The following is a 13,316-nucleotide window of genomic DNA, read 5'->3' as shown; positions in this document are numbered from 1 at the left end:
CTTATTGGTAGTGGTGGGGGGGTGTCCACTGACTTCTTTCTAAGAAGTGTATTTCTTACATTGAATCTGGCCTGTATTTTTTTTTCAAATATCAGCAATCTCTGTGGTTCACCAACTTCTACTGCTTGATATTCTTGATAATTTTGTAATATATAAGTATCCCAGAAACAGAAACTTTGTCCTTATGTTATGTCACAAGGAAAGAAATTTAGTATCAGAGAAAGATAAAAGGAGAAATTAGGGCTAACTGTTCAGACATCTACAAAATATATATGGTAATCATAATAATTTTTGAATAAACAAATTTACAAATCTAAAAAATGCCTAGAAAACATCATGTGGTGCATTTTAAGACTTTATTTAAAATAAGTACTGATGTTATATTTCTGCCAACTGCACTTTATCAAGACAAAAAAAATTAAATAATTATGTTGAAATAATTATGAATCTTTGATTAAAAACTTATTTATTTTTCTTAGTCTGTGATAATCAGTTGATTGGTGCTGAAGGCCATGGTTACTTGTGTAATGTTCGGTCTGCAAGTGATGCTGAAGATGATGATATTCCTCCAGATATCTGGGGACGTGCAGTAGTAACTGAAGAAGAGGAAGATGAGATAAGCAGTATTGGTTCTTTGGCAAGTGAAGAACTTGAAGACAGGATGTCTCCTCCAGCTGATGATATAAAATGTAAGTAATGTAAGAAAAGTAAGTCTGTGATGTAATGTAAGATTTCTTTCTTTAGCTCTGGTTATACTTTTATGCATAATCTCCCTCAGTTTGTGATAGTATGAGTGAGACATTTTGGACTGTTCTTCCTTCGATATGACTGCCAGTTCATGTATTGTTGCCAAATGCACTACTCTGAGCTACATTCAGATTTTCATTTAATTTTAAAGGGTTTTATTGTGTTTTCCAGTTTTCTTTCAACAATGTTGTAATAGTAGCTGCAGTTTGAGATGGCACATTTTTGTTCTGAAAGAAATGTGGAGATATTCTTTAAGACTTTCACAGTGAAGGAAGTGTTGTATTTTGCATAAGTGTTGCTTATCTGTTGGGGTTCATCCTTATATGCTATAACCAGATGTCCAATTCCATATCAATAAAAACACTTTGAGACCTTTACCCCTAAAATTGGGATGATGCACTCAAAGTATAAGACATTCTCCAGGCATCATCCATATAGTAGCACTTACCATCCAATTAGGTAAAAGTAGTCATACTTTTATGCATACTCAGTTTGTGATAGTATGACTGAGACAATTCGGACTGTTCTTCCTTCAATATGACTGCCAGTTCATGTATTGTTGTCTCTGAGCTACACTCACATTTAATTTTAAAGGGTTTTATTGTATTTTCACAAAATGTTATTCCAAATCACAAACTTACAATGCTCTGGGACCAATCCCAATGTTTTTTTTTACACTAAAGCAGTCTATAATTTTGATGGCTGTTGTTTGGCTTGTGTGTAGTTATCCTTCCACAGAAACTAAGATGCACAACTCTTTACATGATGTTTCACTACTGACTTGAACTCCTGGTAAATTATTTCCACCTTAGACTATGCAGAGATCTTCTTACCACTCTGCCTAAGTACTCGTTTGATCGAATTAACAGAATCATATTTCTGTTCAGGTGATGCAGTCTTTGACAGTGTTATGAATGAGCTGCTGATATAGTATCCTGTGAATAAATACCTGTTTTGAAGTCCATGCCCCCTCCCACATCCATTTGTCATGATCAGTATTTATACAGATGTACAGCCAACTCTGCAGATATATCTGTTTGCTTTATATAACAATATATGCCAAGTCAAATGATAGAAATGCAATTAGTATGGTTCATTCTAAAATGGAGTATCCCAGTAATTATTTCAACATGGTATATGTTATATGCACTAAATTTCTGTTTCATTAAGATTTCATGAAGGCATTCTTATTACTAGTACTGTTGATTCAGTTAGTAATAACTACAGATTTGTATAGTATGGCACAGATTTACACAACTGAAGTGTGATATTTAAAACTGTAAATGCTTCCTTGTTTTTTACCACAAGTTTTATTTACTACAATTTGATATTCCAGATATCTGTATCTAATTTTAGAATTCTACCTGCCAGTTGCCATTATCAAAAGAAAACACAGAAAATTATAAAGCAAATTATACCGATATAAACTTTGAAAATTATACTAAAATATATAGATATAAAGTTAAAACTACATGTTCCCTTGGTATAATCATCTTTCCATTGTTGTGAATGTCTGATGATTACATATTATGTTTTATGAATATAATTTATTGATTATATTTCATTCAATATTTTGTCATCCATGTTGATGCCATCATCAGAGTTAAGAAGTTAAAAAAGATATTACTATCACTAATATAGAATGATTAGTTCTGACAACCTGCTGTGTCAGTTAATATGAAAAAAAAATTATATATATATATATATATATCAACAACAGCTTTCTTCAGACCACAGGTGGGCAAATGTTTCTACATGTTTCTTCCATTTTAGCCAATCTTGTGCATCTGCTATAAATGCACATAATATCTCTTTTTATCTCATCATCCAATCTTATATGCTAGCCTGGCTGGTCTCTTATAAGTCCAGTTGGCATCCATTCTGTTATCTCTTTATCCATCTGTTGTCAGACATTCTCATCACAGCTCATGCCCAGCACCATTTATTCCCTTTTATTATCCATTCATTGCATTATGCATTCCCTTTGTTGCATTATCCATTCCCTTTATTGGTTTTCATATCCACTTATTATTCTTTTTTTTTTTTTTATCTAACTACCTTATTCCCAGAATGGCTCTTTCCATGTTTCACTATGTTGTCTTCAGTCACTCCATCTGTCTTTTAGTATGACTCCAAGTTTCACTACCATACAACATTGCTGGGAGCATGCATTGTTTATGGTCACTTGTAATGATTTATCCTAGAAATTTATATAAGCTCACTATTTGAGTCTGTTTTATTTCTGTTTGCATTCTTTCTAGAACATTTCCATTATACATTATTTTTATTTTTCTGTTTACTTTAAGTAATTGATTATTATTAAGAGAGCCCTCCAGGGAGTCATGAACTCATCGAGGGAGGCCATGCTATTCGCATGAGATGTCATACCTGTTCTTGAATTCATTCATTCATGCTACTTGCACACACAACATCCAACGGCAATCCATTCCAATCAGACACTACTCTATGAGAGAAAAATCTAGCCCTAATCCTCTTCTTGCATTCATTCTCAACTTCCGTGGATGCCCTCGCATCCTTTGTCAATCCTTCATAAAATGAAAATTTCAAACTACGAAATTCTGTATAACCCTTTCAGAAGTTTGTCTCAATCATATCATCCCTCTTTCTCCTGTTTCCTAGTGGCTGCAGCCTGCAAATTCTCAATCTGTTTTCATAATCTGTATTCCACAATACTGATATCATTTTGACACTCTCTTTTGCACTTTCTCCACTGTATCAGAATCACCACCAAAACCAGGAGACCAGACTAATCCAAGTGAGGTCTTATGAAGGCCTTGTAAAGAGGCAAAATCACTTCCTTATCTTTACGTCACGGTTTGTTTTAGTATTGCCATTATTCTCGGAGTTGTATTTACAATTTTTGCTATATGATCCTCGGACTTCAACTTTCTGTCTGCTAAAACTCCAAGATCCCTAGCCTCATCAGTTTCTTTAAGCATAATCCCACCAATGTAATATGACATTTGGATATCTAATCACACCAAAGTGCATGACTTTACATTTATTAACATTGAAATGACAGCCAGTTTCACATGCTCATAATTCCAGCCTATCCAAATCATTCTGCAAGTATTGCTATCAGCAGCACTCTTGATTACCCTATTTATCTTTGCATTATCGATAAATAGCTATGTGTCACGTGTCAAATCCTTCCAATGTCATTAATATATACAGATTGAATAACAATAATTGAATACTTTGAATCTTGCAGATTCACACTCCCCATATACCACTTTTTGATGTCTCTAAGTCAGCCATCCTCTTATTCATGGCAATAGTTTATCGTCCTATCTCATATTCATGAAAGACTATTCCAATGTATGGAATAGTCTTTCATGCTGTATTCTGTCAAAAGCCTTAGCAAAATCCAAAAGTATCATGGTATATCCATTCCTCTTGGCTAACTCAGTGGTAATAACATTATTATATATTGAATAACAATTTGAAATTACTCATTACAAATAAATTAATTACCAGTGAAACTGTTCAAAAAACTTTTTTTGAATAAATATCTGCTAAATACCATACATTTTTTAAAATGTTGCTGGTAATTAATTGTACTAATTACGATTATTATGTTATTATGTGAATGCTGTTCATGCTTAGCTTGTTCTTATTATATTTAAAACTTGTTCTGTATTGCAGTATTTCATAGTGAAGTGTTGGACAGTTTATTAAGAGGCATAGAAGAAAAAGTTAAATGTGAAAATCTAATTTTGGAAATCAATTCTTCAAAGTAAGTTACAAATGCAGATACAAGTTTTGATTGTATCTTATGCTGTTATTTATAAAAAAATATAGCATTTGTTCAGTTGTGAAAATTTTAATCAATTGCACAGATCTTTTAAACGTTTACATTCAGATTCATATTTTTATTGCAACACTAGAAGAAAGAGTCCATTGAAACAGATATATAGTTAATCATCTGAACAACTCACAGTAAAAAGGGCGAAAGTAATGCATTGAAAAACATTAGGCAGTTTACCTAATAATGTCTGAAACATAGGATAGTGTTGATAACCATGTTTCATCAAGGAGTGATGCAAAATCAGAATTACGTTCATTTACAAATAATAAAACTTCTTGCCTTAATTGAAATAACCTTGTTAGTACTTTGCCCCTGGAATGCCAGCGAATTTCAGAATGAAGCAAAATTTGTATATATTCACTACCCATTTCTTTGCAGAGTACTGAAAATAACCTGTTATTTAACGGTTGAGTCTTAATAAAATTAAGTAGCTTTACAGCATTGTATAGCAGTTTTAAATTCTGGTGGCATTCCTTTGGAGGCTAATGCTTCCTATGTATGAAACTATGTACCCAATTCATGTTCAGAGCTACTTCCTTGGCCCCACTTTGCCTGCCTTACATTTTTCCCCACTGGATCCCTTTGTGTATTATGTAATTATTGAAAGTGTGAAATATTTCTTCTCCAGTTGTTCAGGATGACAAAGTTATACAAAACAGAAAATTATCATGAATGTTATCATCGTACGCATATCTTACATAGCATATTAACTGCGCATCATTTGTAACATCAGTAGTCTCGTCTATTTGTAATGCATAATAATGGCTCTTCTTAACTCTTGATTAACTGAGATTCTGTGTCACCTGCCATATCATTAATTCTGCGACCGACAGTGCCATATGAAAGAGGAATCAAATCAACATATTTTAGTAATAACTTGTTGCCAAACATAGTTTTTGCCACATCTTTTATAGCTGGAAGTAGTATATTTTTTCCCTATAGAATGAGGTTTCCCTGTTTTTGCTATGTGCAAACTTAAGAGATAGGAGGATGCTTCCAGTGCCTTGCTATTAATCGAATCCATGGCCAAAACTATAGCTTTACCATGATTTAATGTCCCTAAGTGTCACTGAAAAAATACAATTGGCTTATTTTTCACATCACAATGTTTGGTTTCTAAATGTTGTCGGAGTTTTGTAGGTTTCATGCACTTGTTCGACAACGCTTCATAAAACACATTGAGGTTTCTGTTCACTTTCATCTCCACACCAAGTAAACCCGAATTCCAAATATAAACTGTTATATTTCGTACTGTATTTTTTCTTTGAACTGCTTGTTTCTTCTACTTTAATAGTATTAAATTTACTCGCTGTTACAACATGTGTATCACAATTAGGGTTAGCATCACCTGTTTCATTTGCTTTTCTTTTCAAAGTCCTAGTTCTAAGCCACTTTTCCATTATTAAAAAACGTTTCCAAAAAAATATATAAATACTGGAGGTTATCTCACGACACACTTTGTCCAAGTATCACTTAGCACTTCTGAAGATATACTGGGCCTTGGTTGAAGGAGGAAAACCATCAATATTAAAAATCAATAAATAACAAGCAATTGGCCAAAATATGGATAACACATGTTTACTTCAAATCTGACAAAATAGCAAGGGAAGGCGGAAGCAATAAAATCATATTGTTGTTCACTTCACCCCTCTTTTATTACTCGTCATTCTGCCGCTACAAATTATTGTAGCGGCAGAATGTTCATCGAATGAACATCCTGCCGTTATTTGCTGTTTTTTTTAAGTATCCATTTTATTTCAATAATTTTTACTTACTTATTCAATTTTAATTTGTTTTGTTTGGATGAATAAAAAATATATATTTATTTATTTAATTTGTCTCCCTGTGAACCACCTGTCTCATCGTCATGGACCACCTGTGTTCCGCAGACCACAGGTTGAGAAACACTGCACTAGAAGAATAACAACCAAATAATTATTTTGTTTGTTTGCAATTATATTGTTTTTGACTGAAAAAAGAAGGAATTTTTCATTTCCTGATTTTGGATTTAATGTTTTTGTTTATTTAATTAATTTATTTTTTAAATAGGCAGCACTTCATTTATATTTTTGGTTCATTTCCACTGATCTGAAAAAATAAAATAAATGGATCTTTTATTTGTTTATATATTTTTTATCTATTTATTTTATTTTATTTTTTTGATGTTTGCTACATTGTACACTATATTAGTCGTTGAATATATCAGTGTGTATTTTTTACAATTCGTGTGTAGAGGCTTAAGTGCTGTGAGGACATCATGTTGGAGGCTTAATGGACTTTTTACAACACTCAAAAAGAATTAAAATAGAATTTAATACTTCCTATATTTCGTCCTAGTCACTAGGACATCTACGGGGATTACAAAAACAATTAATGTAACATGCACACAAATATTATACAATACTAAGCCCAACCACGTGGGTGACACTAAAGTCCTATCTAGGTGGAGCGCCCTCTAAGGGCGGTAGTAGGTGGCCTGGAATGTAAGGTGGGAACTCTGGTGATGAGTGTTTCCCAAATCTTCGGAAGCTTAAGAAAAGTCTCTCTTTCTTGAATTTGCTGTGGTGGAGCATGGTGGTCTTCTTCCATGATACCCTGTCGGTGGTGTCCAAAACATGGTCAGCCAAGCCTGAATGGCCATAGTTGTGTTTACAGGTCACAACTATGGCCATTCAAGCTTGGCTGACCATGTTTTGGACACCACCCACAGGGTATCATGGAAGAAAACCACCATGCTCCACCACAGCAAATTCAAGAAAGAGAGACTTTTCTTAGAAGCAGCAGCAGCTCTCAGAAACCAACCAAATCTTAATAAATACGGTTGCATTAAGCTTCCGAAGATTTGGGAAACACTTATCACCAGAGGTTCCACCTTACATTCCAGGCTACCTACTACTGCCTTTAGAGGGCGCTCCACCTAGATAGGACTTTAGTTTCACCCACGTGGTTGGCTTAGTATTGTATAATATTTGTGTGCATGTTACATTAATAGTTTTTGTAATCCCCGTAGATGTCCTAGTGACTAGGACGAAATATAGGAAGTATTAAATTCTATTTTAATTGCATATTAATATACAACATACCTGATAGAAATATACCAATTAAAAATGATATATTTCAAAAAACTGCCAGATATTGAATCATGACATCTCGACAGCAGATCCCATGTGTTCAACAAATATCAGGACAGTACTTAATTCCCAGGTTTTGGAAGAATATCAATATAATAAAATTGCAAGCAGTGACTAATTTGCCAACACAGCCCAGCCACTTTCTCCCTGAATTTTGTATGAGGTATTGTATGCATTACCAATAAAAAGAAATCTGAAATCAGATCTGGTATTTTAGAATGCCTTGAGATGGGACTTACTCCTCCAGTCTGTCTGCCTGAAAACTGCTCATTCAAGAAAAATTTGCACCTGAAAATCATGATATGATAAAGCTCTCGTACTGGATGAGGCTTCTTGTGATATCCAAAGGACCTAATGGTTTTGAATCATGTTCATTTGTATGTTGTTCCCAAAGTGTGGCTTCTGCAAAGAAAAATGCCTCATTCATAGAATATGAAGTTAGAACATATCACCAGTTCAATTTGTAACTGTTACACTCCTGTGCCATTAACATGTGGATTTTCACTTCTTCAATTCAAAGATGACAACAGTATCAGTATAACCTGCCCAGGAATGTAAAAGTGTCTTATCAGAAGGATGGCATGATGTGAGAAATTCATTGTATCATATATCTATGATAAACTTTCCAAGGTGCATCTGTTTTGGCTAGATTTGTCATTTGCTACTTCTGCATCTGATGAATCTTAGCCAGAAGATAGTTATATGATGTTAGCTCTAAGCCTTCTTACAGCTATCATATACAGCAATCTCAGGACTTTTTTGTAGCTTGTTATAATGGTGTTTACTGTAATGTGTAATATATGATATTGTGCACATCATATGTAGTATACTTGGAATATGCAGTTTGCAACTGAATTTATAAAAGCTGTATAGAAACCCCAACATCAGAAGAACTGAAGATAGGAACCATCAGTAAAAGAGTATTAATGGAAAGGAAATCGAACTTTCAGAAGAATTGGTTGGAAGTTTATTTTCCACTGGTTAGACTATAATAAATTTAGTTTAAGCCTTTACCCAAGTGTAGGCAAACAAAGTTTGCTCCTGAAGTAGTTCAGGACTGAGACAACTCATAATAAAGGTGGACCAAGCTGTCATCACACCTTGTCTCAGTATCTTCCATAATGCAAAGCACATCTCCTTGCGGAAATGCATAAAGCTATGCATTAAGGGAAAGGCCACTACCCAGACTGGTTTTGACTTTTATTGAGCTTTATTCTATAATATTCTTTATTTGACCATTGCTTTGACTTAGTGTCACCACTTCTGGGTCTGCTTCCCACTGACGAGACCTCAATAAAGGTCGAAACCGGTCTGGGTAGTGGCCCTTCCCTTAATGCATAGCTTTATACATGTCTGCAAGGAGATGTGTTTCACTGTTCATGTCTCCATTTTGAACAAACTTTGGAGACATGAACAGTGAAACTTATTTGTGCCTATGGTCCCACAGAAGGTTCTTCCACAGAAGAAGTGGAGGAATTTTTTGAGTCATTAGGCAACTGACATAAAGAAAATGGAAAAAATGGTCCTTGTTAGAGATCTGAACAGCAGAGTAGAAAATCAATCCCACCAGACTATAGGAACATTTTGGGAAAATTTGGAGAAAAGGGCAAAGTTAATAATAATGGTAAGTATTTACTAGACTTATGCTCAGGACATGGACTAGTCATTACTGATACCATGTTTCAACTTAAAGATGCACACAAGTTCACATGGAGAAAGAAGACACAAGAAATAAGAAAAGCCTTCATGTGACTACGTCATTGTTGATGATAGTGATATCTTCATGCTTGTTCAGGATACAAGAATGTACAGAGGATTTGAAATTGGAAGTGACCATTACTTATTAGTAAGCAGTATAAAAATGAATATCACATTGAAAATAAAAGGATGTAAGAAAGTTTTATTATTATGTGATACCTCCAGGGAGTCCAAAGGCTCATCGAGGGAGAATGTGCCAACACCATGGAATGAACCCCTTCTAACTACTAACCGTGCTCAAACCTGCTTAACGTTTTGCAGGCCATTGGTAGCAGAGACTCTACCAATCGACCAACATTTAAGTTGAGCAGCTTTTACAACTAAATTGTAGACACGACTATGCAAATTGAAGAAAAAAAACATTATTGAAGAAAAAAAATGAAACAAATTGAAAACAGGAATCAAACCTCGGAGTCTCTTAGTGATAAACTCTGAAGAAGACATTGATTGATTCAGCTAGGGAGGTATGTGCTGAAGTTGTCTGTAAGAATAGAAAAATATGAACACTATGGTGGACACAAGAAGTTAAAAAAGCAGTCTTGGGACTTATACTCTTGATTTTTCTAAGGAAGGGGAGGTCTAAATTTACAATTCTAGTGGCTCTTATTTAAAATATTGCAACAATTTGTTACCAGATTTAATACAGCAAAGTGAATTATTACATTAATTTAATTACAAGTATTTTATGTAAATTTAAATTCCTATGTAAAATCAACATAGAAAAAATTTACTATGTTTTTTTTTTTTTTTTTAACGAGATTTTACACTACACTTAATAGATGAAAATACATTCTGGTAAATAACATTCTCCTGAACAGCAACTGTATTCAAATAATCCTTGTATTTGAATAGAGTTACCACAACTTTCCAAATGTGTATGCTATCCCATCACAGGAAGCTCTGCTTCACATAAGTCGGACTTGTGCATTTTTTGCATTTTATGGAAACCAGTGCTGTGGAGTTATTATTAGGTACCGAACTCCTTCATGTTCATATGGCACACCATCATATTGATAATTTAACAGATTCAGGTTAGAACCACTTCATCATAGACAATATAATTACTTACAATATAAGTATAACATTTGGTGTTCATTTTCCCTGGACTATCACAAAGAATACATACCATAACATTGCTAACCAACACTATGCATAACAGATAGAAGATAGATCCTGGTAAATAATATTTTCCTGTATTTGGATGATACAAGAGTGTATTTAGATACAGCTGACAGCAACTATATCTAAAATACACCTTTGTATTTGGATGTAGCTGCACAGCTTTTGAAGTGTGCTGTCCAGTCACAGCATGCACTGGTTTATTAGTTGGATGGAAGCATTTCATGGACACTATTGTTGGGGAGTTCAGTACCTAATGTTCTAGTATAAACTCTATAGCTCTACATGCATCGAAAGACCAGTTGCGAGTATTTGCTAATGGTGCGTGAAAGGAGAAATGTACAATGCAATTTTTTCAGCTCTTTCTCCTATTCTTTTCCATTAGTATTTTGTGATGTATTTGACTACTTCTTAACTTTTGTTTTATCATCACATTTTCACCTTCTAATAAGTTGATGACTGAATACAAGCTAACGTATGATATAATGTTACATCACTAGAAGTTTATTTTACTGTGGCATACATGTTATTCTATACTTTTGATCATGTTTGGCATTGAGGCCTGCTCACTTAATTGCCATCCATCCATCTATTTATCTTCAACCCTGTATACCTCTGTTTCAATCCCCATGTGAAAGCACTATGTCTATGTTTTAATTTTTCTTTTGTTTATAAATTAGAAAAATATATTTCTGAATGCTTATTTCATGACATGATATTCAAATGTTTATTTGAGATAAAATAATTTGTCTTTATAGATATGCATACAATGTCACAATGAAGGAAGTGAACATGTTAGTGATAAAGGCTATTATGGAATTGCCTCAACATAAATCACAAAAGGCAATACAACCTCAAGAATACTTTGCAAATTTAAAAACCATTTTAAAGCAGCTATTGCCCTTGATAAGAAACTATATCAAAAGTCATGAGTCACAGATGGACTGTTTAATGGCACTGGAGGTAAGAAAAGCAGCAGTTACTTTTAGTGAAATTTTTTTTTTTTATTAAAATGTGATTTTTAGATCAGTTTTTATAAATACTAATACTCTTGTTTTTATTTTCATTATAGATTTTCTTGGGTGCTAATCATATCATTTTTGTGTATTTATTATAAACAACCATGCCAACTCAACCTAGCTGACCAAGTAGATAGTGTACTTTTTTTCTCCAGCCAGCAGGTTGTGGATTCAAATCTCATGCGTTTTGTGAAAGTCCTTAGGTGGTTGACATTTTTTTGCTGCACCCAATCTGCTTACTGAAGATTTTATTTTTATTTTTTTATTATTTTTGAAATGGCTTGAAAAAGTACCACGTTTGGTTTTCTAGAGCAGGGAGAACTAGATTATCTAGCTTTAATTCACTCATAATGCTAAATGCATGAGAGATTTACATTTTTTTTTTTTTTTTGTTATTTCAGTAGTTACACCGTAGTATCACTCACCCTCATTTTCAGAATATTGATATTAAATATTCTTTGAGATTATTCATGATAAAAACATTTGAAAACACCAATAAATCAAAATTTATCTCTGACTGTAATCAGTTATTCCTTTGCTTTTCATTGTTTCAGTTTTATAATTAATACTTTTTAGTTTATAATTTATAAAATTTTAAATTTATAATTTATCTTTTTAGATAGTCCAATATCTGGAAATATTCCACTTCCAGTACTATACTATATGAAAATTGCATGAAAAATTTCTAAAAAATAAAACTAGACATTGAATTTCAAGTTTCCATAAGAGAAACATGAGGTTTCAAAATTTAAGGATATGTGAACTGCATGTTCATCATCATCACATTCCTGCCATGTACCCTCAAGGGGTGTACAGGATATGATAGTACTAAATGGAAAAAATTACATCATTACTAACTTCCTATCTACAATTTTCCTCCAAATCAGTCTGTTACTTGTCAAGACACCAACATTATCAGATCTTATATTTCTATCGTCTAAGGTACTTTGTACCGTAACAATCCGCCTATATCTTGGTCTTCCTCTGGGTCGTTTTGCTGCCAACGCAGAAAACACTTGTTTTGCTAATCTTTCTCCCATTCTGTTTAAGTGACCATACCACCTGAGATTAGCTCTGCTAATGCATTCCTGGATGCTGACAATGTGAAGTTCTTTTCTAATATCCTTGTTTTTAATATGATATTGCCATTGATACCATCTGTCATCATCATCATCATCAATTTCCTGACATGTACCCTCAAGGGGTGTACAGGATATGATAATACTACATGAAAAATTTACATCATTACTAACTTCCAATCTACAATTTTCCTCCAAATCAGTCTTTTACTTGTCAAGACTCCAATATTATCATTATCAGATCTTATATTTCTATCATCTAAGGCACATTGTACCGTATCAATCCATCTATATCTTGGTCTTCCTCTGGGTCGTTTTCCTGCCAACCTGGGAGAGAACATGATTATGTAGAGAATAGAGTAATTATTATTTGGTCCAGAATCCAACATGATCTTCCATCACAAAGGCTAGACTTGTAAATATTATTTAATGTAAACAACTTATTTTACAAATTAATATTCATATAACTACCTTAATTTTGTCTAATATTTAATTAATTAATCAAAGATATATGTATTAATAATGAAAAGACTGTATTAAATATTATTAAGCTATTTTATTTATTACTATGTTAATATTATAAGTGTTTGTATTTGATAATTTAACTGCGCATTAAGTGAAATGTAAGTATTAC

General features: G+C 33.3%; 1 protein-coding gene across 1 annotated transcript in view; it reads left to right on the top strand.

Moving 5' to 3' along the window:
- Positions 1–13,316, top strand: part of eIF2Bepsilon (eukaryotic translation initiation factor 2B subunit epsilon) — a 135,706-nt gene that overhangs the window by 91,450 nt on the left and 30,940 nt on the right. Inside the window, exons 11-13 of the mRNA XM_090394353.1 lie at positions 480–689; positions 4,414–4,504; positions 11,343–11,547. Of these exons, the coding sequence (XP_090250479.1) occupies positions 480–689; positions 4,414–4,504; positions 11,343–11,547 (506 nt within the window). The remainder of the gene's footprint in view (positions 1–479; positions 690–4,413; positions 4,505–11,342; positions 11,548–13,316) is intronic.

Source organism: Typopeltis vanoorti, chromosome 6 (genome assembly GCF_054136105.1).
Source record: "Typopeltis vanoorti isolate ZY-2024b chromosome 6, IOZ_Tvanoo_1.0, whole genome shotgun sequence".
NCBI classification, from domain to species: Eukaryota; Metazoa; Arthropoda; class Arachnida; order Uropygi; family Thelyphonidae; genus Typopeltis; species Typopeltis vanoorti.
The sequence above is the reverse complement of the archived record's forward strand: the minus strand, read 5'-3'. Positions and strand labels throughout refer to the sequence as shown.